The 25436-nt window shown below is 39.1% G+C and overlaps 1 protein-coding gene across 3 annotated transcripts; it reads right to left on the bottom strand.

The window, feature by feature from the left end:
* Positions 1-1603: 1603 nt before the first annotated feature.
* Positions 1604-23420, bottom strand: cobll1b (cordon-bleu WH2 repeat protein-like 1b). 3 transcript variants are annotated; one of them, XM_085434068.1, is made up of 14 exons: positions 23023-23420; positions 22708-22788; positions 10607-10795; positions 8472-8676; positions 8161-8386; positions 7964-8008; positions 7769-7863; positions 7352-7588; positions 7093-7222; positions 5470-5680; positions 5300-5385; positions 3772-5171; positions 2154-2297; positions 1604-2072 (listed from the first exon to the last, which is right to left on the bottom strand). In XM_085434068.1, the coding sequence occupies exons 1-13, from the start codon at positions 23061-23063 to the stop codon at positions 2190-2192; spliced, it is 3054 nt and encodes a 1017-aa protein (XP_085290194.1). In that variant the 5' UTR covers positions 23064-23420; the 3' UTR covers positions 1604-2072; positions 2154-2189. The 3 variants fall into 3 exon arrangements, with proteins under 3 accessions (XP_085290194.1, XP_085290193.1, XP_085290195.1); XM_085434067.1 differs by lacking the exon at positions 23023-23420 and having other exon boundaries at positions 5470-5677; positions 22708-22847; XM_085434069.1 differs by lacking the exons at positions 22708-22788; positions 23023-23420 and adding an exon at positions 16666-16748.
* Between the last annotated feature and the right edge of the window lie 2016 nt (positions 23421-25436).

The raw sequence follows: 25436 nt of genomic DNA, 5'->3' as shown, positions 1-25436 counted from the left end.
AGGCTGTCACCATGGTGTCCTGTAGATACCCATTAATCGACTGCACTTATCTGAATGTTTGTATACCAATTTATTACAAGTGGCAACTTTATGAAAACATATAACATAAATGAACTTTATATGAACCCGCCCCCCACCCCGGCCTCACTGTGGTCATAAAGTGATGCCCAACAGATTCTTCTTCTGTTGGTGAGCTTGTGTGAATTAAAGTTGGTGCCATTCCCTTTAGCTGAAAGGAGTGGCACCAACTGAATTTGTGGTCTTGTCCAGGTGCTGTAGCCCATCGGCTTCACAGTTCATGTGTTGTGCACATTCAGAGATTCTCTTCTGCATACTGTGGTTGCAGCCAGTGGCTCTTTGAGTTACTGTTGCCTTCCTATCAGCTCAATGCAGTCTGGCCATTCTCCTCTGTCATCTCGTATCAACAGGGTGTTTTCTCCCAGAAAATGCTGCTCACTGGATATTTTTTCTTCTTCTAGCTATCACTAAACGCCTAGTAGCAGCAACCCCAGTTTGAAGTTTGCTCAGTTTGAACTGCACCAGGTCATCTTAACCATGTCTATACACCCAAATCTTGGAAGCTGTTGCCATATGATAGGCTGATTCTTCAGCCACTCCTACATTTGAGAGTGCTGCAGCCTACTTAAAATACAGAAAATCCTAATTTTAATTTTTACTATGATTAAAATATTTTTTCCTTAATAATATAATTTAAAAAACAAATGACACAGTCCGTTAGCTATAAATTGCTAATGCTACCAAGTCATATGTAAAGAGTTAAAACCAACATGTGACCCACCTACCACTGGGACACAAAAAAAATCAATACAATAGCAGTGAATTTAGCTCAAAGTGGTGAGCAATACCACAAAAAAAAAAAAATCCACCCCTATTACAAGTTTTAATTTGCTTTTTATATTAATAAACATGTTTCAATAAACACTTAACTGTACATACTTAGGAGTAATTTCAAACGGAGTTTCTGCTATTACTGCTGCCCACCAGGGGGCCCCAGCCCACACTTTGGAAGTCATTGAGATATTTGTATTACGCTGAACAGGTGTGCCTAACAAAGTGGCCGTTAGGCATATGTTCACATGGATTCTAGTAGTAAAATGCTTTTTTCTTAAATATTTGCTCTGATAGCACTGGAGAAAATCATTAGCCACATAGTCCAAGGTTTAATTTCTAAAGAAATCGTATTTGTTAATTCTGAAGATCTTCTTCTTTTAAGTAAATAAGTATAATTGCTTTGTCCACAAAGCAACACTTCAAACTTATGGAGCAGGGTGATTCTTTCTGCTTTTCCTGCGCCCTGTACACTAGTATGAAGAGACATAAGTTTAGAAGGGTTACCTTTATACCTCCTTAAATGGGGCTGATAATGCAAGCATTCAAGCAGGTCCCAGTATCCCAGCAAGGAATGAAACTCACTGGACTCACATGTAAGAGAAGCTACAGGTAAAGTACAAGCTGCTTTAAGTCATGAAGTGGGATCCGGTTTTACCTGTTGTGAGCGAGTGACTGTTTTCAGTCGGATCCAATTTCGCTCTGCATCATGTGTGCAGAAATCAAAGCAATGATTATAATAATAAAGGCAACCGGCTTGATAAAAGCTTTATTCATAACACTGCTTGCCAATGACAATAAGTGTACTGTACACATCAGTGTCTTTCTGCATATAGATTAAACAAAACTCTGTAATACTTAAATATAGACAGGTCTGGTCTAAACATCCAGTATTATTTAGATAATACATTTTCTTAATACACCCAATAATATTACAACTCAGGAAATCACTAATAATTTATCGAATTGTTCTTATTTATCATCTCTGAGCACTCGAGTGAAAACAAAATAAAAATAGAATCATTAAAATGTGCAGCCGGGGTTATATCGCTTAATGATATGAGAAAATAAACCAAAATTTAGCAATTGTTAATTAACAAAATATATGATTTTATGTATGCTGTTGGAAACTACTAAAGAAAAAAAAAAAAAAAGGGGGGGGGGGCTTTCTTCTTCTTTGTCCTGGGATAAAGGACTCCAGAGAAGTCAAAGACAAGTTTCTCCTGAAAGAGAAAAATATGTTTCATTCAAGTGTTGTGGAAACATTCAAGAACTTCTATTGTCAAGTGTTGGTTTCTGCTTACTGTAAATGATATGCAGTCAGAAGAATTAAGGCACTGCTATGGACCAGACTCTCCCGTTTGAACATTGTCACTATTAGATGGCGGTTCACCCTCTTCGCTCTGTAAAGTAGAGCCATTGCTATCCACCTCGCTATGTTCACAGTCCTGTAATGCACAGAAAAGAAACAAACTGCAATCACTGGATTTCACTGCTATTTCAGACAATATAAAAGAGGTAAAAGACTGCAATATCTTTTAAGGTATTTCCTTAAGATGTGGGCTACAAGTGGGATTTGTTGTAGAGAGGGGAAAAGGATCATCCCTACACAGTATAATACAAAAAAAGTCATACCAGCCATTATGTCTTTTAAGTATAGCTATATACATCGTTGAAGAAAGAAAGCACACAACACTGCACCATTAAAATGTGGACTATTTCCTGAGGGTTTGAAATTGTTACATGCTTCACTGAGTTAATTAGAATTAACCTTGATTTTTCATCTACGCACAATAGTCCTTTTTATTTACTGCCTATTGAGAAAAGTTAAAGATTAAAAAGGAATTCACAACTTAACTCTGTTCAGGATGCATAATCTGATTTGTGAATTACCAGCAATATATCCAAACATTTCTATCATGTGGCATGCAAAAAAACAAATAAATGTATTAAATTTATTTACTTTGTTATTTGCCTAATAAATCTTTTTTTTTTTTTTTTCCAATTTCAAACTAAACTTGAAAGTTTTTGACAGATTTCTAGGATGTTTTCCTATTTTTATGAAAGGCAGAAAAATAAATTTGTTAGTTACATACTGGTTAGTATTAACTGATTATGTGTGCTTTTAATGTACTGGGAGTGACAAACAAACCAAATTCTATATTTGTTGCTCAGTTATTAGAAAATTGTTGTCTTAGGCCACAGTTACAAATCACACTGATCAAAACTCAGACAGCATGCGGTTATGAAACATGCAGTCTCATCATGTCCACAACATCCCGCACAAATAATTAAGAAACCGTAAAGTGGCTTGAATTGTTTAGTTATTCATTGCCAGTGGATTGCGCCACTCACTCATCCTCGTCTCGCTCACAGCTTCTCTTATCATTTCCTGAAATTAACTATTAACATACAAAATGCTACACCACAACCTTACTGATCTTTAATTTCAACAGGACAAGATAAACATTCAGTCAGGTAAAAACACGCAAATCCCTATGCTTTGCCTTTAAAGGCTTTGGGAATATAGCAGGTAATCTATATTAAAACCAAAATTGAGTTTTAAAAATGGGTCACATGAACTATATAACAGTATTCCATTATTCATCAGAGGTTATAATATTTCTGAGACTCCCCACGGGCCAAAGCGTAACAGCCTTGCACAATACCAAACCAAAAAGCCCAACAGCATTTGGAAAACAATATTGTTATAAGACGAATGTCTTGACACTCTTGTCTACATCTGTAAACCTCTTAATGGAAAACCAAGTGGATGTGTTAACCATCATAAAAGGAGGCTATATGTAGTATAAACAAGCTACAAATAATAACTGTAGTCACGTAAGTAGATGATAAATTTATTTTACTTTAACTTTTTACTTACATATTTTAATGTCAGTGTGAAGCACTATGAACACTAACCTTGAGTTTAGATAACTGCTTTGACTCTGTGACAGATGAGAGACTTGGAGTTGGAGAGACAGGTGGTAACACGGGTGAGAGAGGTGGCTTTGGCCGATAGGTAACAGAATGACTCCTTTTCACAGCCGAGGACACTGCCTGAGCAAAGCGGGACGGGGTGGCAGGAGAATAAGGCCTGGGTGCTGCAAAGCTTCGAAATTTTTCCAAGCTTAGCCCAGTGCTTGGCTCTCTAGCTGGCAGACTACTTTGCCTTGTCATTCTCATGAGGGGCACATTCCTGTTGACCTGTTTAGGGGTCAGCTGAATATTAGCGGCCCCTGTTGTCTCCTCGTCACACTGCGCAGGAGGAGGAAGAGGAGGGGGTGGTAAGTTTGCTCTTTCTGCACTTCCTTGAACGTCCCTCAGGCCAGAGCTAGAGTTGGCGCCAAGACTCTTCTCTGCTGCTGAAGTTACATAATACCCAGGTGTTTTTTTGTGCTGTGACAAGCGGAAAGAGGCAGGCTTAGGTTTCGTTGCAGGTGGAATTTTCATTTCCTTGACCTCTGCTGGGGACCCAGCTGGAGATGCCCCAACTGAGGATGACACCTTGTCTGTGTTACATAAACTTGTCGGTGATGACAACTGAGTAGATTCAGGTATACCTCCATTAACAGTGTGTTGATTAGTAGCAGTGTTAGGCAGTCCATCTTCCCTGTGTAAAGTAGAATGCAGCTCACTTTTTTCCTTTGAGACTTCCTGTTCCATCTGTCTTGTGCTCTCATCTGAATGAGCAGAATCAGTATTGAGTACCTGTTGTGAGGCTTCAGTAGGCGTCTCCAGTGTCAATGCAACTTCAAAATATCTCAGTTTCTCCTGAGATTTCGGAGGCACAATAGTATACGTCGTCATCCCCACCTTGGGGATGTAGTCCCTTGTAAGTTCGTTGGAAGGCTTAGGCTTTGGCTCAGAGTCTGTGGCATACATAGGTGGCACTTTTGCTGTGACAGGGGCACTTGGTGTTGAATCTTGGCGTAATGAGGTCTCCGAGGTGGGGGGTAATGCTTGCTCAAGCTCAGGAGGTCCCAGATCCTCCGTCAAAGTGGCCATATCTTTTTTCCCGGGTGATTCACAGACGGGGGCAATTGCTGGTGAGGAATCTTCATCCGCGTGTTCCGGCAGGGGCACGGGGAGCTGTGTGAAATTTGATTGCACTTGAGCATCTTCTCCAGTGGAGCATGATGTGCTGGTGGCCACCGAATTCTCCCTGAGGCTTTCAGCGTTTGCTTGAACAGAGGCCTGTGTCTCCGCATCCAGCATTACAGGCGGTGGGAGGCTGCTAGTTGTAGTACTGCATTCGGTTTCAACACTGTGAGTTGCAGACTCCTGACAGATGGAATTTTCAACTTGAAGTGGGACACAATCTGTAGAAAAGGGAGAATTTTTCATGTGAAACAGGCATTTTGACCTTCTTTAAGAGCAGACTTGCTTAATTAAGGCAAAATGTAGAAGAAAAAAAAAAGTAGAAAACAATATTGCAGTGCAAACCCACTAGTATCTGCCAGTTCAGATGAGTCTGCGCCATCAGTTTTCCTCACAGTCTGAGTTACAGAATCATTCACTGTGCTCTGCTGTTGACTGGGAAAATAAAACAAAGAATTAAAGGTATTGCTAATGCAAACATGTCAGACTTGAGTTTCATTACTAGAGTTCATTTCGTACTTGCCATCTGAAGACAGATCAGGGGACTGATCTTCCACTGACATCATGCTCTGTATCTCAACATCTGGGGACGGGGAATGTGGCGAAACATCAGATGACGTGTTGAGGCTGTCGTCTACTCCTTGCATTTTACTAGCAGTTGCAGACATTACAGATGCAGTCATCTCCTCTTGCTCCCTTATTTCTTCCAGTCTGTGAGCAGCATCACCTGCTGGAAAGCATGATAAAATAAAAAGCAAGGTCAGTCAAAGGCCTATTCTAATACAGAAAGGACTCTAGTAGCGTATCCAACATCATATATTTATAAAACAATATTTGGCCAAAGGGATGTGTTGGCTGTAAATTACACACAATTTTTAATACAACTAATGCTATTATAAACTAAATCTGCCACAAGGAAGGTGCCAAGTTTCTAATTTAAATGGTTCTGATAAATAAACTCCACTGAACGATCCTTTACGCTTCATTCTCCCTTCTCCAGTTCTTAATTTAGCGCTACGGGAAGCACTCGCACAGGGGCGCTGAGCTAAAGGAATTTCAAGGCCATTTAAACAAAGCTTACTGTTCTCACCCTCTGATCTCAGCAGCCACTGAGCCACACTAAGCTACGGAGCAGACGACCTCTCTCTGTGAAGTTAGCGCTGGGAAAGATCAAGAGCAGCCAGTGGATGAAATGATAAAATGTTTAGAAGGAGAAAGCAGTGACTGTGCATTCTGTAGCTGTGAGTTATGACTGGGGGATAAGTGACGAGTGAAGGGATTTTGGATAATAATAAAAAAAAGGAGTTCTGAGACTTTTTAACGTCAAAGTAAAAGTAAAGAAAACAAAAAGAATCACAAAACTTACTTTAATAAAAGCACACCACTAGATATCACCAAAATATGGAAGCTAGAAAACAAGCTGTGATCTTCGTTCTGTCTTTAACTGAAGAATATAAGCCAACCTTTTTTTCCCTCAACGTCAAATAACAATATTTTTAGGTTTTGCTTTAAATTGATCTATATACAGGACGGGCGGAGTTTCCCCTCACAGGACAAATACAGCAAAGGTTCACTGTGTCTACACAATCGCAGGAAAGTATTTCTCAACCAAGAGAAAAAATGTTAAAGAATTCAAAACCTGCAGAGATTTGGAAAATAAGAAAAAAGCTTCCTTGTGTATTTTCAAAATATACATGCTTTGATATTTTCAAAAAGGAATTTACAGGTGTTTGAGGACAAAATACTAAATATAGTCAGGAAAACAGGGAGAATAAGCTCAAGAGCAAAAACACTAAACCACAGTAGAAGGGCAGAGATTGTGCAAGCAACACCATACTGGCACAAACTCTTGTTCACAAATGAAAAATAAGACATGCCAAAAGAGCCACTTTTAGTGTGTAATTGTGCATGCTCTGAGCAGTGTATACAGAGGTTCTCGGGATGTAAAATGAAGCACTTTGCAATTAACACCACTAGGAGGCACACAAACCAAATGAACAAAAAACAAGCTTTAGCAAAATTCACTGTTGAGCCCTTCGCACACATGCCAAAATGTCACACATTTAATCCAAATCTACACTACAAAGTCACTTTTATTTATTTTTCATTATCACTCAATGTAATGTAAATAAAAGACCAAACCTTGCACATTTTCATCTGGAAAAACAGGTTCTTGAGCAACTGCACTTGGAGATGCAGGAGGAGGCGGCGCCTTGCGTTTGGTTCTCTTCAGTGAAGACTCTGCTGACGACCCACGACTCAGGCCACACACCTACATAAAAAACATTTTTATTTTAATCAGCGCTCAAAAATAAAAGACGTCGCCTTTTATCTTGTCAGTTTCGAATTTTGTCAGAGGTTTGCTCAGATATCAGACACACCATGTTAACAGTGGCCTCACCTGATCGCCGTGCAGTCGAACATTCGGTTCAGAGTAGAGCCTCTGGCGAGTCCTAGGGTCAGAGGTGCAGCTCTGAGATACGAGGATCGGAGGCTGGGGTGCACGCCTCTTCTTTGGCGCATCAGTCGAGATTGTCGGAGAGCCGAGCGGAGACGAGTTGGAGCTGGGCAAAGCCATACTGAGTGGTCGAGGCTTGCTCACGAGAACAGGAGAAGCTGGGGCACTGGCTGTCGTTGGCTTTAAAGAACAAACATCCAATCAGAACATGATAAGAAACCTGTTTCCAAACAACACAGTGAACATTAACTAATAGCAAACCAAAGTAAACAAACCTCCCTCTAAAGATTTCAATGTACTTTGTGATACAGCAACATCCCAATTAGTAAAATTAAGATACTTTTTCTAAGTCACATTTACCTGGTCAGATTTTTTCTTGCTTTTTCTGAACACGCCAAAGAGGCCTTTATTTTCCTTTTCTTTTTGAGTTTTATCTTTGCCCGGTGTGACTGTTCCTGAGAAACAAAGAACAACCCCCAAAAAACATGCTGTTGTAAAAACAGAGAGACATGTGATGACTCTGTTGGTGGCGATCGTGTGGTGAAACTGAAATACCTGCATAACTCGGTGAGTCTGGACACACAGGCGTAGCAGGTTGTGCTGTCGAGTCAAAAAGCATGAGGTTTAGTGCAGAACGTGAAACACACAACAATGACACACAACAAGCAAGCTGGAGAGGTAGAGCAAGAAACACATGGGATAGCCAATATGCAAAACCAGTGAGTTTGGCCTTTTACTATAGTAGCACTCACCTTGTGTGTCTCTTGCATAAACCTCCCGTATTGCATAATCATTAAGAGAATTGGACAAGTTTAAAGGGGTCCTTGATTGGACATCTTTCAACAGGATTGTTGTCTCTACATCAAATTCGCATTTCTCACAGATTGCTGGTAATAGTTCAGCAAGGGGGACTCGAGGATTTACTCGCAATATAGTTTTCTGGGTCTTTTTGTAGTTTATCACCATCCGAACAGTTGCCTGGAGAACACAGAAGGAGACAGGTTGATAATCTGTTGTGGTGTTTACTGTGTGTGAGACTATAACGTTCAATGTATTCATGTACCTCGGGCATCTGAGGACCTGTCTTCTTATTTTTATCCTCCCCTTTAGGTTTAAGTATGATCTTCTCTGCATCTAAAGTTCCTATGAGAGCACTGGGTTTGAGCTTGATGTTGTTCTTGTTGGAAGTAATCAGCTCTAAAGTGTGACTTGAGGGGTTCAAGCGATACTTTGCACAGAGTGTCACCAGAAGATCCATTAGGGGTTCGCTGAAAGATACACAGAAATAAATATGTATGATTAGTTCAACATAAGGAAAAGGAGACATATCATAAAGAAGCAAATGAAAGTTCATTTGAAAAAATGTGACATAAAGTCTCAAAAAAAAGTAATGAAAACTATTTTTAAATCAATTTTTTTTCCACTGTAAGTCCTTTAAATTGCTTTAAAAAAAAATATCAGAAAAAACATTTAAATCCCTTATTGAAAAGGTTACTAAAATTTGAAGATGATCATCTAATAATCTGTTTACCACGGCAGATTCAAATCATCCATGTAAAAAAATAAACAAACAAACAACAAAACTTATGTCACGCAGTGACAGAACTGATTAAAAAGCTGCAAGAAACAGTGCAATGGAGAAATACAGGGATTTAAGTCAGCAACAGCCATGCAACATTGTAGCTTTACTGACACTGTCAATATTGTCACAATGTAACAATGTACCTTGAAAATAACCTCTGTTGTGTAGCAACTCTAAAGAGGCTTAGACACAGGAAAAAAAGGTCAATTTAATCTGATCACACTGGATTAGTTTCGGTCATTTCTCAACACACAGTGCGAAGTGCAAAAGATAACTCTGAAAGAATATTTATAAACTGTGTGCATTGTGAGAAAGATAGTGATAGCTTAAGTAAACGCTTGACTAAAAGTTTGACACACATGTGATTACAATCATGCAAGTCAGACTTAAGAGTCTGAATTTAGGTGTATTTAAATGCTGCATGGTGCTATTCAATACCAACTCATCCAGGACCACAAAACTACGCTTTTGAGGGAAAAAATATTACATTAAAGCAAAAAATTAATGAGGAAACACTGCATCTTAATTTAACTGGACAAAACCGGATCCTTTATATTTACATGAAGATTGTGTTTCTTTCTCGCAACCAAACTTTCAGTCACAGAGCTCACTTTTTAAAATAGTCAATGACGATTTGAATTTCCAATTTTTAGGAAAGGGTTAACACTCACTGAAGGATGTAAAAACCTTAAAAATATCATCATTTAATCATTTTACAAAATAGCCTTTTTTTGGTAAGTGGATTTGTATATTGCTTTTCTACTCTGACTGAGTACTTTTGTAATGTAGTACTTCTATTAACCGATTCAAAACATACAAAAAAACCACATTGTACAGTGTAATATTTTATGTCACATTTAACCATCACACACACACACACACACACACACACACACTGAGCTATTTAAGGGTCAGTCTCTTGCACAAGGACACTTTATAAACTGAAGGTGCCTGGGATCAAACCACCAGCCTTCAGTTTAGAAAACCTCACATACTTCCTGAGCTACAGCCTCACCAGAGAGTGCATTTCACTCTCTGTAATATGTATTCCTTTGATTTCTATTTGGTAGGCATTTGCACTCTTTTGACTTCATGGGTTTGGATCTCAAGGCAATACCTATTGAGTCAGTTTTTTATTGGGTTCTAGAAATTTGCAAGTTACAGCTTGCAATGCTGCCGTTTGTTTCTAATTAGATGATGTCATCTTGTTCCATGTATCTGCACAAAATCTCATCTCATTTTATTAGCTCAGCACGCATACGGCACATCATTTCGCAATTTTAATTGAATCTTTTTTACGAATTTCTCACATAATTGCCTACAGGCATTAGTAAACCACGCAGTATGCAAAAAAACAACACTCCAGTATATTGAGTTAATCCAGACTGATGTCTGAATAAAAATAAAGAGACACAAACATGCCGTCTAAAACCACAACCTGCAGCTATCCCACCTGTTTGACTCATAGACTTCATGCACTGACTTAGTTTACATCAGTGTCACGATTTAGTGCTTAATGTTTTGAGTATTAACACACACCACGTGGAAGCAAATAACAAAAATCATCCTTTACACGCACACTAAGTATATACAGATATAGATAAAGTGATCTGTACCTTCCATGAACTATGGCCGTTGTTTCCACTCCACCAGGCAGAACCACGGTCAGAGAGAGTTCTTTATCAATAAGGTTCTCCTTCTGGTCCATCTTTAAATAAGGGTTTCCTGGGTACCGCTGGGAGAAACCTGGGGACTCCAGCCTCTTTAATCCAGGCGGGGATGGTGCTTTGCTTTTGGTCGACACCCTGAAGTTGGACAAGAAACAGTAAATTATTTTCAGGATGGCTTCATTATTCATAAAAAGTCTGGCTTCTGCTCTGACAAAGCCAGACAAATGAACATTTTAGAGTTTACTGGGATTGCTTTCCCTACTTGTGTGTGCATTATAAGAAATGTCATTAAATGGTTTCTGGGACTTCAGACAATATTCTGATTGAAAATCAAAATGCACTAGACAGAATGAAAAATCTTTCTTCCTCAGGTTTTCACTAAGCAATGAGGGTAATACATGAAAGAGATCAAGTTCACTTTGCAAACAAGTCACAAGACAACCAAGTGAACAGATTTACTCATTGAGCCTGAAGAAATGGCTCTGAATGGACAGACATGTGAGAGACTGATAAAAAGATCCAAGCTACAGAGCTCAATTTCAGTCACAGAAACCGTGCAAGGGAAAATGTAGTTTTATAGTGAAGTGCTGTTCCGTGTGTACAAGACTGTGCATTAGTGTACAGCACTTGGTACAGTTAGAAAATTTCTCTCCAATGTGTGCAAATATGACAAACACAATTTGAGTGTTTGTCAAGGCTCAACATTCCTGAAAACTATGTAAATAAAGTGTGGTAGAGAGCAGTAGCAGTTATCTGAGCTTTACAGGCTGATCTGGCTGCCACACATGCACACACCCACACACACCTTTTATTCAAAGACTTTCTGTCAGCTGGCCATCTGTTAGACATATTTAAAACATCTGTGACAAGTAGAATTTCAAATAATGACACCGTTTCCACAAAGCTTTTGACTATAAATTAAAATGTTTTGATTTGTCATTATAAGGTTTAAAGATTAACTGTTACACATTTTGTTTTGTATTGCCTTTTGTCTGAAGAGAAAAAAACAAAAAAAAAACAAACAGCGGATGCTGTCATAAGAAAGTCGAATAAACGGCACATCTAATCAGTGAGTCAGTCAAGATTCGCTAACTTTAGAAACTTCCAGGTGTCATTTTTTTTATTCAGTTGGCGTAAGCGTAGATTAACACAAAGTTCTGCAGACCAAGCGCTGTGAATTACAGCCTGCAAAGTCTTACGTGGGGGCACGTCTTATTCAAACAAAGGAATCCAAGCAATGCAAGGTCACTTGCTCCACTCAGCCGAGTCTACCAAAGGACTATTAGTATCGCTCTGGGGGTGGATGTCCTTAAACACTATGACATTTATATACACCACAAACACACACAAAAAAAAAAAAAAAAAAAAAAAAAAATACAAGAGTAATGATACTATTCAGACACTATAAATCATAAAGTAACATATAGGACTTTACTTATACTAAGTTGTATATTATGAAGTGCAGAATCTTTAGAATGAAATTTTAAAAAGAATACATTGAAAATGAAACATGCTAGTAAACAGCGCTGCAAACATATGCTACATGACTATGATTATGAGCCTACTGTTCTAAGACTGGGAAGCTGGAAAAATGCATCTGCAGCCAGGGGCTAAGAAAACTAATTTTTAATATAGTAGATACCAAGACCTCCAGGACTGATGACTGAAAATATTCAAAGTTTACAGAATCCTGCGTATGCCTGCTATGTAGTGTTGCTCAAATTCTCCAGTTATCAAAATTGCCACAATGCACTGTAAAAAGAAATCAGAAAGTGATGGTTACTGACAACATGGCTGATAGGATTTGCTTGCCTTCAAGCCTTCCAGGCAGGAAGATTCCTTTTCTTTTATATTATTCTTGGTTTTCAGCTGCAGTTGTGTTAGGTTTAGGAAAAGATCATGATTTGGGTTGAAACACACCCTTTAAACAATGTTTATCACCCCCCAGAGAGCCTGCCTGGCATGAAAGCCTTCAAGGCAAACTTCTCCCATGTGCAAAAACCCTACCATCACAGTGAGTGCTTTTGAAAACTGACAACACATTGCATGCTTTACTAGTGAATACTGCGCAGCATTTACAGCATTATTGTTTAATAGTTCCAAAAGCATACACTTGACAGGATGTATTACCTTTAAAACTGAAAGGAACAAATAAATTCTGAGTGAACAAAACAAGAAGGTCAACTGCAAACCTCACTCAAACCAACATCCATAATGTAATCCATTAGTTTGTGTGCAAAGTCCTTTTCTGACCTCTTGGAATTGCTAACCAGTTTCAAACTTGTAATTGACATCAAATACATTATTAAAATATAACCTTGAGATAATGCCAATCAAAGTCGTTATTTAGTCTTAGCATTGCTGTCAATGTACAGCGTGTATTATGAGGGGGAAAAAAAAAAAAAAGCTCCCTTGTGCATCATCACTAAACAGCTATTTTATGTCCTGTTAGATATCTCCACCACCGCTTTGCCTCTTAAATCTTCAGCTGATTCAGTTACTGTAACAGTTTGTACCTATATCAGACTCATTAAAACTTTGTCCATTAGAAAGTTGTGCACATATAGACTTTACATTAAGGCCAAACTTGTACTTAAGAGAATAACATAACAGTAAATCCTCTCAAATATAGTTTTAGAGCAGGGGTGGGCAACTCCAGGCCTCGAGGGCCGGTGTACTACAGGTTTTAGATGTGTCCTTGAACCAACACAGCTGATTTAAATGGCTAAATGACCTCCTCAACATTTCCTGAAGTTCTTCAGAGGACTGGTAATGAACTAATCATGTGATTCAGGTGTGCTGACCAAGCGTGATATCTAAAACCTGCAGGACACCGGCCCTCGAGGACTGGAGTTGCCCACCAGTGTTTTAGAGTCTTGAAATAAACATGTGATCTGCACTTCAACCAGACTTGAATACCATCGTCTAACTTGCTTTCACAATACACATCTGAAAATGTTAACATCTAAGTAGGCGAAGGGCCTTTTTAACAACACAGTGAAAGAGTTTGGCGATGTTGTGACATGAAGTTCTCTTGCTGTCCTGACTTTGCCTGTATTTCCACAACACACATTTAACTGCACTGAATTACATTGATGTCATAATGTTCACCAAATAAAATCTGGAAAAACCTGTTCCAGTGACTATGCAGCCTTTTAAAATCCATAGACCAGAGCACAGAAAGAAATCTTAAGTAAGAACCAAATTAGATTTACTTTTTTACACTTTTAGACCTCTTCTACTTTGAGAAAAGAAAAAGAAGGGTTTACTAAATTAAGTGTTTGACCTTTGACCAAAATTCCTATTAGAAAACAACAATGCATCAGTCTTATATTAGAATGAGTCAATTAAAAGCTACAATGTCTTCAAATGTTTTAATCACTGACTGTTTGGATTTTAACCAGACAAATCAATACAGTTCAAAGTTCAGAGGTGTAGTCTGCTGATTTCAAAGCTTTGTGTCGACACCATTTTTCTAAACACGCTTATCCTCCCCATCTTTGTGTGTTTGGTCACATTAGAATTGTGATTTTGTTGTGAGTAAATCTCCGATAATTGTACAAATTTGCCACGCACACCAGTTCCTCTGCATGTTTCTAAACTGACAGGTACATGCGTCGCAGTGGAGGCAAACTGTCGCTTCTGCAGCACCTGGAGCAAAAGCATTTGTCACACTCCTTTTGCATGAATATTGCCATCTTTACTTTGGGTTTTGCAGGACGAAGAGCAGTAATGAACAGTGTTAGATGAAAAATAATAAGCAGGCTACAAAGATGGTCCCGGATCACCACGTATAACTCAGGAAATCCCTACAAATGACAATAGAAATTCTAGACGCTGTTCTCTGCTCTGTGTACAAAGTGCTGATTCCATTAGTTGGGGTTACTCATTTGGCAAAACATTTGGAGGATAATCTAAACCTTTTTTAGATACCCTGTAAATGAACCCAATAGCAAGATAACTAGTTTTACTCATATGCTTTGTTCAGTGGAAAAAATGCATCATGTGATATTTGACTGAATGCGCCAAACAGAAGCAATTAATAAACCCCTATGGAAAAATACACAACAGCTTTGCATCGGTTCCAGAGTCAGCTCGGTTTATACAGCTGTGTCATCAGTGATCTTTATCATCACATATTAGGTAGGTGACAAACCCAAGACACACAAGCTGGTTGGTTTGTGCCATCCCAGCCTGTGTTGATGAGTGGCTGAATGAGACGGAGACATGTTGAAGCTTGACTGTGCTGTTTCATTTACAGGTTTCTCTGGGAGGTCCAGCACTCAAAAACAAGCCCATTTAGCATCTGAGAACAAGCCTAATGGACATGATCACAGACTACCAGGAAATAATAGAAACCTGTTGCTGCTGTGCCATGTCTTCTACTTTATCATAAGATAGTCTTGTAAACTTTAACAGCAAAAGCAAATGAACTGGAACATTCACTATGATGCCTTGCCTTCTTTCTCGATATAATGGCAACAAATTTGCAAACTGGAATGTGTGCAACATTAAAACAGATAAAGACAGACACGTGGCAAATTAAAATAAATAACAACACAAACTATCTTAATGAGGTGTAGGCCACCATCTGCCACTAATAACACAAACTAATTCTTCCTTGGCTTTGACTCTGAGTTTCTTGATCTCCACTGACAGGATATTCTGTCATTTGGTGTTGTGATGACGGTGTTGGTGAAGAAGAAGTTGAAAATCTCCCTATTGTTCAACTAGGTTTTTATCTGGGGATTTGGAGAGTCATAGCACATGATTCACTCATGGATGGACACGCACTCATCTTAGAAGAAATCACTCCCATTTGGCAGTCTTTCAATTATAATACAAAAAGGTAATCACTCAAAACTCCTTTTTTACTGACTTACAGTACAATACAGTCTTCAAGCATGATAAAGTCATCAAAACCCCTCAAAGGTTTCCAGTTCTATATGTCAATAACAGACATAAAAAGTTACGGTTAGAGGTCTTTTCGCCATGTTTCACACAAGATATCTGGTGCTAGATCACAGGAAAGATGCATAAATTTATATCTCCTTGATCAGATTTGGGAAAACAATAAAGAGAGATGTAGGCATAGAATAAAATCTTAATTAAATCTGTCATGCAAGTGCTTCTACAAATTGTTCTGCATGTCATATATGGAAAATATTTTTTAAAAGACAGACATCAGATAAGAAAGATCGTGTATATAGACACTTAGCTGTGCTTTACAATAAACAGCCAAACATGAAAAACATAATCTGACCATCAGCAGGAGCAAACCAAAGGATACCCAGATCCCCCACATAACATACATGCTAGGCCACACTTTTACCAGGAAAAAAAAAATGTAATTGCATATGTATATTTGTTTTCTACTAAAGTCAGTTAAATGGAAGAAGGATCAAATAGGACTAACTCTGAAGAAACTAAACCAAGAATAATCTAAAACACAAACACAAAAACATATAATGATAATGAAAATAATAATAAAAGACTACTGTGCTGTACTAGCAGCTGCTGGGTAGCTGGATGGCCCCTTAGGGAATGATGGGTTCATGCACGAGGAAACAAACAGTTTCTCTTTTTTTTTTTTTCTTCTTTTTCATAGAAGCCCTTTGGTCACACTATCAGACAACACCCTGCTTATTTTAAGAAGCAAGAGCAACAATTCAATGCTCCAATGACCAAAACACCCCAGATCTCAACCAGCAGTAGCTTACTAGCAGTCAAGAGTACAGGCTCAAACATGCCACAATGCAGGAAGTCCCACACACCCTCAACTTCAAGTCAGAACACACATACTGCTAATAGTCTGAATGCAAAAACAGTGAGTACACAAAAGCCTTTCAGGGTCCTCTCCAACGCCCTAAGAACACTTAAGTAGCAGCAGTGTTACGGTGTACAGATAATCACACAGACGGAGCAATGAGAAGCAGAAATTAGAAGAGCAGGTGAGAGACCTGCTTTTCCTCTCAGTGTGCCAGCAGTTCATTCCAGGCTCTTACCTCTTCACCTAAAGTTGTTCCCGCTCAAATAACTTCCATTCTGCTGTGTGTCTCCCATGAGTAGTCAGACAGACTAAAATCTAACAGTATAGCTTTAAAGGGCCCACCTTAAAGCCACGCCCAAAGCTGTGACATCAGAAATCTGCCTCCTGTACCCAAATCCTATCAGCCCTCTTGCTGTGCCTCTGAGAGTTTTAGCACTCTCCCAGTGGCCATGAGCAGAAAGGTAAGCAGCTTTGCCTCCCTGGGCAGAATCCGTGGGCGGAGCCAATGGACAGTCTACTGGCACACGCTGCAGCATGTGTGCTCACAGTGCACTTGGTAAATATGCTGAATTGTCATGTGTTTTAATCATGAATGATCTACTCATGATGGCAATGATGCAATTATGGCAGTAAACAAACGAGAGAAGTCAAAGGGATTGCATGCTAATTTATTTTATCTTCTCACTGGGGCTTAAACCCATCCTGGAAATTTTCCTGCTCACTAACTTCCTCAGGTGGTGCTGCTGTGTTTACTTTTCATTAAGACATTGCCAACTCTTCAAAACCACACCTTACTTCTGCAGAACTGACTCACTCCCAAACCATGTTAGATGAGTTGACAGTTACGCAAAACAATAATGATAGTGCTACTTGATAATCAAAGGTATGAAAATAACATGTACTTTGTAACAGCATGTAGTTCCTCTTCATAAAACCGAGAAGCCCGGGATTTGGATTGCGTTGAAGCATTAAGTTCTGAAGTTTCACCTAATTTTCCTCACTTCAAGAAGAAAACTCTGAACACACACTAAGTATACAACACTAGAACTAACAATATTCTAAAATAAATAGAGATTTCCTGTGTTAATTTGCTCCAAACACTGTGACCGACTTGAAACTCTTTATTTTTAATTTTTTTTGCTTTATTTAGGAAACTGTACACTGTCTGGTACGGAATACATTTGATTTTCTATTGTGAAATGAGTGCTTATTGCCAGTGCTTTATCAGCAGGTCTACACTTTCACTTTAGAATGTGCAATCCACTCTACAAACACCACCACCAAATACCATCGAATGATAAGGAGGATAAAAGATGAATGGAGATGTTGGTATGTAGCAGACTGGAAGGACAGAGTTAGGGAGTTAGCAAAAAGATTAGTTGCTGCATCTGAGAATCTCAATCTAATTACATCATCAATCCATCAATACTCCTACACTTACATAACCCATATACAGTCACACAAGTGATTCTCTTTAAACCCTAACCTATTATGACAAACTTGTCCCATTTTCAAGATTTCCCACCCTCATTTCTGCCTTCTTTACTCTATGTTTTGTCTCCCAGTCACTCAAGGACAGCCTAATAGATGTTGGGGCTCCCCCACAGTCAAGCTGTCTGTTGACTGCCACTAAAATATTTCATTACTAGAGAAGGCAAACACAGTGGGCCACCTCTGCAGATGGCGGCTAGGTGACCTAGCCACCACATTCAGTGTCCTCGCCGTGAAGGAAAAATCCCTCCTTAGTGGGGTGGCAGCTCCCCCATGCTGGATTTTCAGCCAATTTGTTAAAGACGGTCTGATTTATTCCTGCGCACTGCAATCCTAATATAGCCAACCCCCATCTGTTACCTGCAATTTGTGACTTTGAGCTTCACCTTCCTGCACCACCCCATTTTTCAGCCCACATTAAACAGAATCCCTTATCTTCATCCGCTTCATCTCCCCTATTCCCCCTTCACAGAGAAATCATGACAACTGCATTCACCCATTCAAAAGACCACACCTACACTTACCTCCTTGCTCAAAATATATTTTTATCACTTGTATAACAATTTTTTTAATCGCAAAAAAAGTTATAGAGGCGCATAGCTGGAGAGACGGCGGTTCCCGAAGAAAGACAAAACACAGGGCCAGAGCCGCAGCTGGTAATTTGGTAAGAGGTCACTCACTGTAAACACAAGCTTTTTAAGGAGGGTCTGGAAAGGCCATTACTTCCTAAGCAACGTGGGATGGAAAGAAATTAGGAGGAAAAAGAGCACATGGACCCTATGAGAACTCGCCACCTCCTATGTGTATCGTTTATTACTGCAAGCAAAACAAAAACTTGTTCCCACAGCGCTTTTTTATATCACCTGATCTAACTCAAATTCTCCAGTGTCATTAACATAAATTTGCAAACTTCTAAAAATATCTAAAGACCGATCTTGTGACATTATTAGCATTTTGCTGTAGTGTATAATATCCGCTTGTCACAATCTGCCTTAGGCAGTTTGCATGTTCACCCTGTGCCTAATGCTACTGCAGAGCCAGAGTAAGCTTGCGGGTCAGTTAGATAATGACATCTGGGTCCATTCAGTGCGATTTCTCGACATAATTCCAGCAGTGAACTGGACCTGCTATGGTACATTACCCTCACTTTATCACTAAGCAGCTCAAATATTTTCACACCAAACATTGCACCATAACAAAGCCACGGCTATGTAAAGAAAAATATGTGTGCCAACCATAAAAGAAAGAACGCAGAGCTTTTTTTTCAGGCTGTCTGTGTTTAAATGAATATATTTCAATTTAATAAATCTGTCAGAAAGGTGAACACGAAAGAAGTCGACTGGGCTGCCAGGAATTCTTTTCAAGATACACATAATAGCCCCACTCTGGAAACTGCACAGAAAAGATAAGGCCCAGTAATTATTACTTCAGTCTCTGTAGATTTCACTAAACACAGATTTATTATTTTTGTTTTTTAAAGGGACACTTTAAATAAAGTTACTTAGCGAGAGAGCAAACATCCCCCTCGAGTCATAATTTCAGCTATCACACGGTGTCCTCTTTTCTGAAACAATGCAGCGTTGTTTTCAGTGGGGGGATCTTTCAAAAGCACGGCATGCATTTGATTTTTTGCTGATCACATTAACTGAGACTCTTTACAGCATGGAGTAATACACTATGTCTAACTGCAGTTTTTACAAAACCATGCCACAAAAAGCACCACAGCTGGAACAGCCACACTGCCTGGATCCACACTCCAAAGTATTTCAACTTCCTGCTCAGTTTCAGTGTGAATGCCCTCGCTGAAACTGCTTACGTGCCTGTTTGTGTCACCCTGCGGTTCATTAAGTTGCTACACTGTATGTTAGCAGATGATAAGGCTCACAAGAATATCAATTCATGAGCAGTCTGACAACTAGTAAAATTCAACATAGGAACTGTGTAGTGCTTCAACGCGCATATGCATGACAAACATACTGTATGCACAGTGATAGTGCCCTCTAGAGAAATATATCATGGTGTACAACTTCATATTACACCTGCCTTTTATTGTCCTGATGCCAGTTTAAGCTTGTCACTGGGAGAATGTCTTGTTAAACAGATCTGCAGTAAACTTAACTCACGCCTGTTGTGATTTGCTGGCCTTTTTCTATATCTCATCTAAACAACACAAACACTGATAATGAAGGTCATGCAAATGAAGGGAAATTGTTCTTTGTGACATAAAATGTCTGAATGTTGTTGGAGATATGTAAAAGTTTCTATTGAGGCCACACAAAGGCCTGATTCATGCGAGGTCACCCTGAATGTTACACAGGCTGAGAGTGGGAGGCATCCAACTGTTATGCCCTGGAAAAGTGCATAACAGAAACAAAGAGGGGCTACATGCAGGCAAGATCTGTGCACTAAACTCACTTAAACAGGTTGGTGTGAACCTCAGCGTTTTAAAACTAGAAAAATATTTGGGGGGTTTTTTTTTTTAAAGAGAAGAAGAAAAAATTTGAACTAATATTCTTGTCTGTTTATTAAGAAGTTTTGCTGGTATTTACGGTCAGTGCGTTGGATTCAGTCTGGTAACAAAGACGAGCCATTCTTCCCCATTTTCTGGATGATAGCCATTTTGACTGGTTTAGCCTCTTCAGTCTGAAAGCATCCATGAGATAAAACACCCAGTATTCAAACACACACTAACTCATTACCCGTAACAGCTTGTCGTTTTCTCATTTTCCTCTTGCTTCATTGCATCTAGTGGGTGGACATCTTTAAATCACACCCTTTGCCTTGCCGTTTGAGCACACAGAATCTGAGTGGGACTTCTGATGGCACCATGCTGTAGGCCAAATTATAGATTTTTCTAAAAGACGACAGACTTGTTGTCTCTAGGTATAATTTCAACAAAGAAAGGGGAAAGACTCTAGCCTATTTGAGGCCCTGTGTTTTCTGTACCTTTACTTTGGTCACTGTGTTTCAAATTCCACATGCCTGCATTCTTCAAGGGTCTCAGTTTGATCTGTCAGTCTTGTCATAGTTTTCATCTGTAACTCGTGTGAGCAGCTGTGCCCTATGACTGCCTGCACGTCAGGGAAACAGCTGTGGCGATTCCCAATACCTTAACTAATTCCACATTTTACCCCCGAGGGAAGCCAGCCATGTGAGATCATGGTTTAAGGTGTGTCCAATTAGTGGGGCCAGCTCCAAGCAGTCCACTGCTGGAGTAGGTAGGAATTAAAAAGCCTTCTTACTGGACATAATAGTGATGATTACAGTTAGAAATGGTTTTCAAAACTGTGTTACTGAAATGCTAAAAGAAGACACTAAGAACTGAAGGAGGAAAGAAACACTACCTATTGTCAAAATAACATATGTGTATGTGCTAGCAACATCTCTGCTTGAAAACAAATGACACATAGGTTTTGAGGTCAGTGCAGTCACACATAAATCTTCATGTATGACTGCGTTTCAAAAAGCAAGAAGCAGTGGGTTAAGTCACCCCAATTCTAATAAGCCAGAAATAAGACAGGGAACACATGTCTTCATCTACACCCCAGCAGCTTATGGAGGAGTGTGGTTTACTTTTCCAAATAATACTCAAACCACAGAGAGATTTAGGTAGTCTGCTACTCCCCGTTGCCAGGGAGTGTGGCTGTGCTCTCAGATGACACAATACTTATGAAATATGAATAAAAGTCAGACTGAAAGAGCTGTGTTTTTTTTTTGCTTTTTTTCAGTGAACTATAATGTGCTGGAATGCTATTTTAACAAATGAGGAAATCACAGTATGCAGGGCAGGACTGGAAACTTTGTATAGCTATCGTGGAAGACTGAATTGGAAACTGTCATATGCTCAAATTCTCCATCTCACCTCTAATTTCAATCTGAAAATCTCGGCAGATCGCCTCTGAATGCCAAAAGAGTGAGGAGCGGCTATAAAAAAAGCTCTGGAAACTCACTCTACCCTTTTAATGATTCCAACCACTGGAATACAAGCAGCTGACATCATCTCCAAGGCTATGAACCAAAAGCTGATGGGAAATTCCATCCTGTCATATATGCACAGCATTTTTTAACTGCAATTCAAACGTAACAAATCAGTGTTTGCATTACAGAATATCAGTTTCAACCCCAACACACACACACACACACAGGAAAAAAAAAAAAAAAACCCACAAAAAAAAATGCCACCAGGCTCATCACAGAGACAGGGGGCAGAATGTTTTGCCTGCAAAATAGTTCCCATGACCTCTGCATATGGTCAAGGCAATTTCTCAGTAAAACTCAGAGAGCAGGAAATGAAGAGAGTTCAAAGGTTGAAACATCTACAACAACTGACTCTGCTAAGATGTACTGAGTGATAGGAATGTTAGCTGAAAGTTTCTTATGCAGATGCATTAATTTACTGGTTGTTAAAAAACAGCTGGCCATGAGCAGCCAGTTGTTGTCAGAACCCCATTTGCTAGCGTTAGGTGGAAGGGTATCACTGTGATATTATATTTCTCCACAATGGGAAAACTGATACACAATTCCATGTCATTATTTCAGTCTTTCCTACTTCTGTTTTCTTTATTCATTATTTTTATTATTATTATTATTATTATTATTATTATTATTAGTTTTTTTTGCAGATCAGCACCACGGAGATTGTTCAGTTAAAAAAAACAAAAAAACAATAAAACATGATTAATGGGCATAACACTTCTGCTGGAACACGTTAGATCCTAATGATTTCTGTGTTGGCTGACAGATAAAAGTTATTACAGCTGGCAATCCAAATGACTGCTCTACATACCTCAAATCAGAGCTCCGTGGATGAGACTGGGATCCATGATCATCCATTACTAAATTCATTGGTTTGACAAACTCTCCCGGACTAGTCAAACACAAACAAAAAGCACAATTCATTTTTAGTGGGAGCAAGCATACTAAACGTTGTACCAGTTTGTCAAACCTGCTGCTTTCAAGTGATGCAATCGGGCAAATACTGAAATATGGGCGAATCCCACATGAGGTCATCAAATTATCATTCGCATCCAGTCGTTTTCCTCCTTTCTTTGTATACAGAAAATGGCATTATGATTTAAACTGATTACTAATCACGCCTTACCATGAATGCAGCTGGTTTTCTAAGCAGCTTCCAACTTCCATCGGTGTTCCAAAAAAAAAAAAAAAAGTTAACCTTAGTTGTGGAGTCCTACTGTCTCGATAAGAGATCCATGACCCCGTTTTGCAGTGCGGTCGTTCATTTTTCTGCGGACCATCCTAGAGTAGTTTATCCTCCTCCGTCCCTCCCTATGAACCACATGCAGTCATATATGTGTGTCTATTGACACACTGCACAACTCTGCCAACTTTTCTGTGTACATGACGCTGCATCGCAACACTGAAGCGCAAAAACGGGGCGTTTCTCTCATTTGCTCCCTAGTACTAATGTGGCTTTCAGAATATAACGGCAGCGCATTCAACTTACAACTTGGCATGAACACGTGAAAAAACAACCCAGCACGACCATCCCGTAATAAAATCCACAAGCGTAGCCCGTCAAAAGACTCAAGAAGCCTAGTTGTTTTTTTACTTCCTTTTAATAAACGCTTTATTTGTCTGCAGCGACATCATGAGGGTAAATGTGGAAGCCAACAATCCCCCATCCATGCATATAATAAAGTTAAAAGTTCCAGTCTGTTAAGTCTTAAAAATAAATAAATACATAAACACTGTAAAGCGTATCTTGGAAAATATATGGCGTGTTCAGTTTCTGAAAGATCTTGACTGCAAATAACATTAAATCACACCTGAAAAATAAATGAGAGTATTGTATTTAAATCTATGCATTTTCCAGGGCTCCTAAAAACAAACAAACAAAACAAAACAATATTTCATAGACGTTGCTTGTCTTCCTTTCTCCAGTCTTCCTGGAGCATTTGGGTGCAAAGTGTCTAAAACCTTTAGAATATCACTCCCCAGCATATGTAATCATTTAAATATTATTTTTTTCTGACTGATGAAGCATGGAGCTTCATCTGGAGCTTCATCAGTAGAAGCTCCATGCACACAAACTCAACAAAAAAACATTACACATAATGCAAATGTCCATCAAGAATCAAGAATCCAGGATTCTTGATATACACTTAGAAAAGAGATCACAGGGCACTGCATCCATTAAACACACGAATAACAAACAACAGCACTAAAAAAGCCCATGTTGTTAGGAATGAAAGCAACAAGAGAAATAACAAAATAGAAAAAGATATACCACGCATTAATTATTTATGTCTTACTGATCGACCTACTTGATACCCACAGTAATTCCCACCATGATAATTTCTAGCATCTCTGTCCTTATTAGCTACTTGAGAAGATTCCCGTAACCACTTCAGTACAGTACTCCCTCCGGCACGCTGGGGCAGACACAGTCTCTTTCTCTCTCTCAGGATTTTCCAACAGGAATCTGTGCCAGAAGAAGCGTGAAGCATCATAATCGGACAGAAAGGCTTATTTTAAATCATTTTTAAAAGAAAAAGAAAAAAGTTCTGCTTTTTCAAGTAATTTTCGAAGTGAAGTCTGCACCTGTTGAGGATGGAAAACTAATGGTGAGTTGAAATCACAGTGACTTTTTGTCCAAAAAAAACCAAAAGAAAAACAAAACAACTTTCCAAGCGGTCTCCTGTAGTTAGACTCATAGAAGAACTCACCTGCTTCTTCAGATATTAGTGGGGCTGGCTCAGTGTCAGGAGTGCATGGGGAGATGAGAGTGGGACAGCTAAGCCTGAGCCAGTCTGTTTGGCCTGACAGCAGGTCAAGTGATTTATTTTACAGCTGTACAAAAGGGTCTGCTTGCACCAATTACATCATGGCTAAAATAAAACAAACACATTATTTTTGTTAGAAATGAAGTAAGTTTCTTTTTGCTCTCTCTCCTTTTGCTGTCTTCCTAAAAGTCTTTCTCCTTCTGTAGTTTAAACCAAAAGATTACATAATCTGTCTGTACAGTAAACATTCCTTATATCAGCTTTTATGACAGTAACAGCTTTGGAAGGCCTGGGGGATGGAGGGGAGATGCTGAGAAGTCAGTGTTACATTTAAGAGACCCTTTCTTGGTATTTTAATCTAAATTTATTGTTCATATGTGCACATGATTTTTCAACCTTGGCAGTGCAGCAGTCTTCATAGCTACATACACATTATCGATATCAGTTTTTATGACAGTAAACGCATCGGAAGCTCTGTATAGAAAAACACGATGGGCAACAACTAGAGTGCAGATTGTGGTTCACAATATATTACAAAAGCAAATGGGCATGGCAGCATTTACTCATTTCATCTTAGATGACTTCCTGTTTGCCTCACTGTTCATGCCATTATTAGATTGTTGTCAGTTAGAGATGGGAGTGTCCTATTTGGTCTTATCCACACTGTATTGCAGTCTGGCAGTTTTTTCATGAAAGCATTTAACATTTAAGCTGGAAGAATATATTATTTGAATGTAATGAAATTATATGAATCACTAACCTCATTGTAGTC

The sequence above is a fragment of the Copadichromis virginalis genome, linkage group LG16 (genome assembly GCF_057382275.1).
Source record: "Copadichromis virginalis isolate Kocher_CV1m ecotype Utaka linkage group LG16, C_Virginalis_male_GT1.1, whole genome shotgun sequence".
In the NCBI taxonomy this organism is placed as follows: domain Eukaryota; kingdom Metazoa; phylum Chordata; class Actinopteri; order Cichliformes; family Cichlidae; genus Copadichromis; species Copadichromis virginalis.
This window is presented reverse-complemented; position numbering and strand designations above follow the sequence as displayed.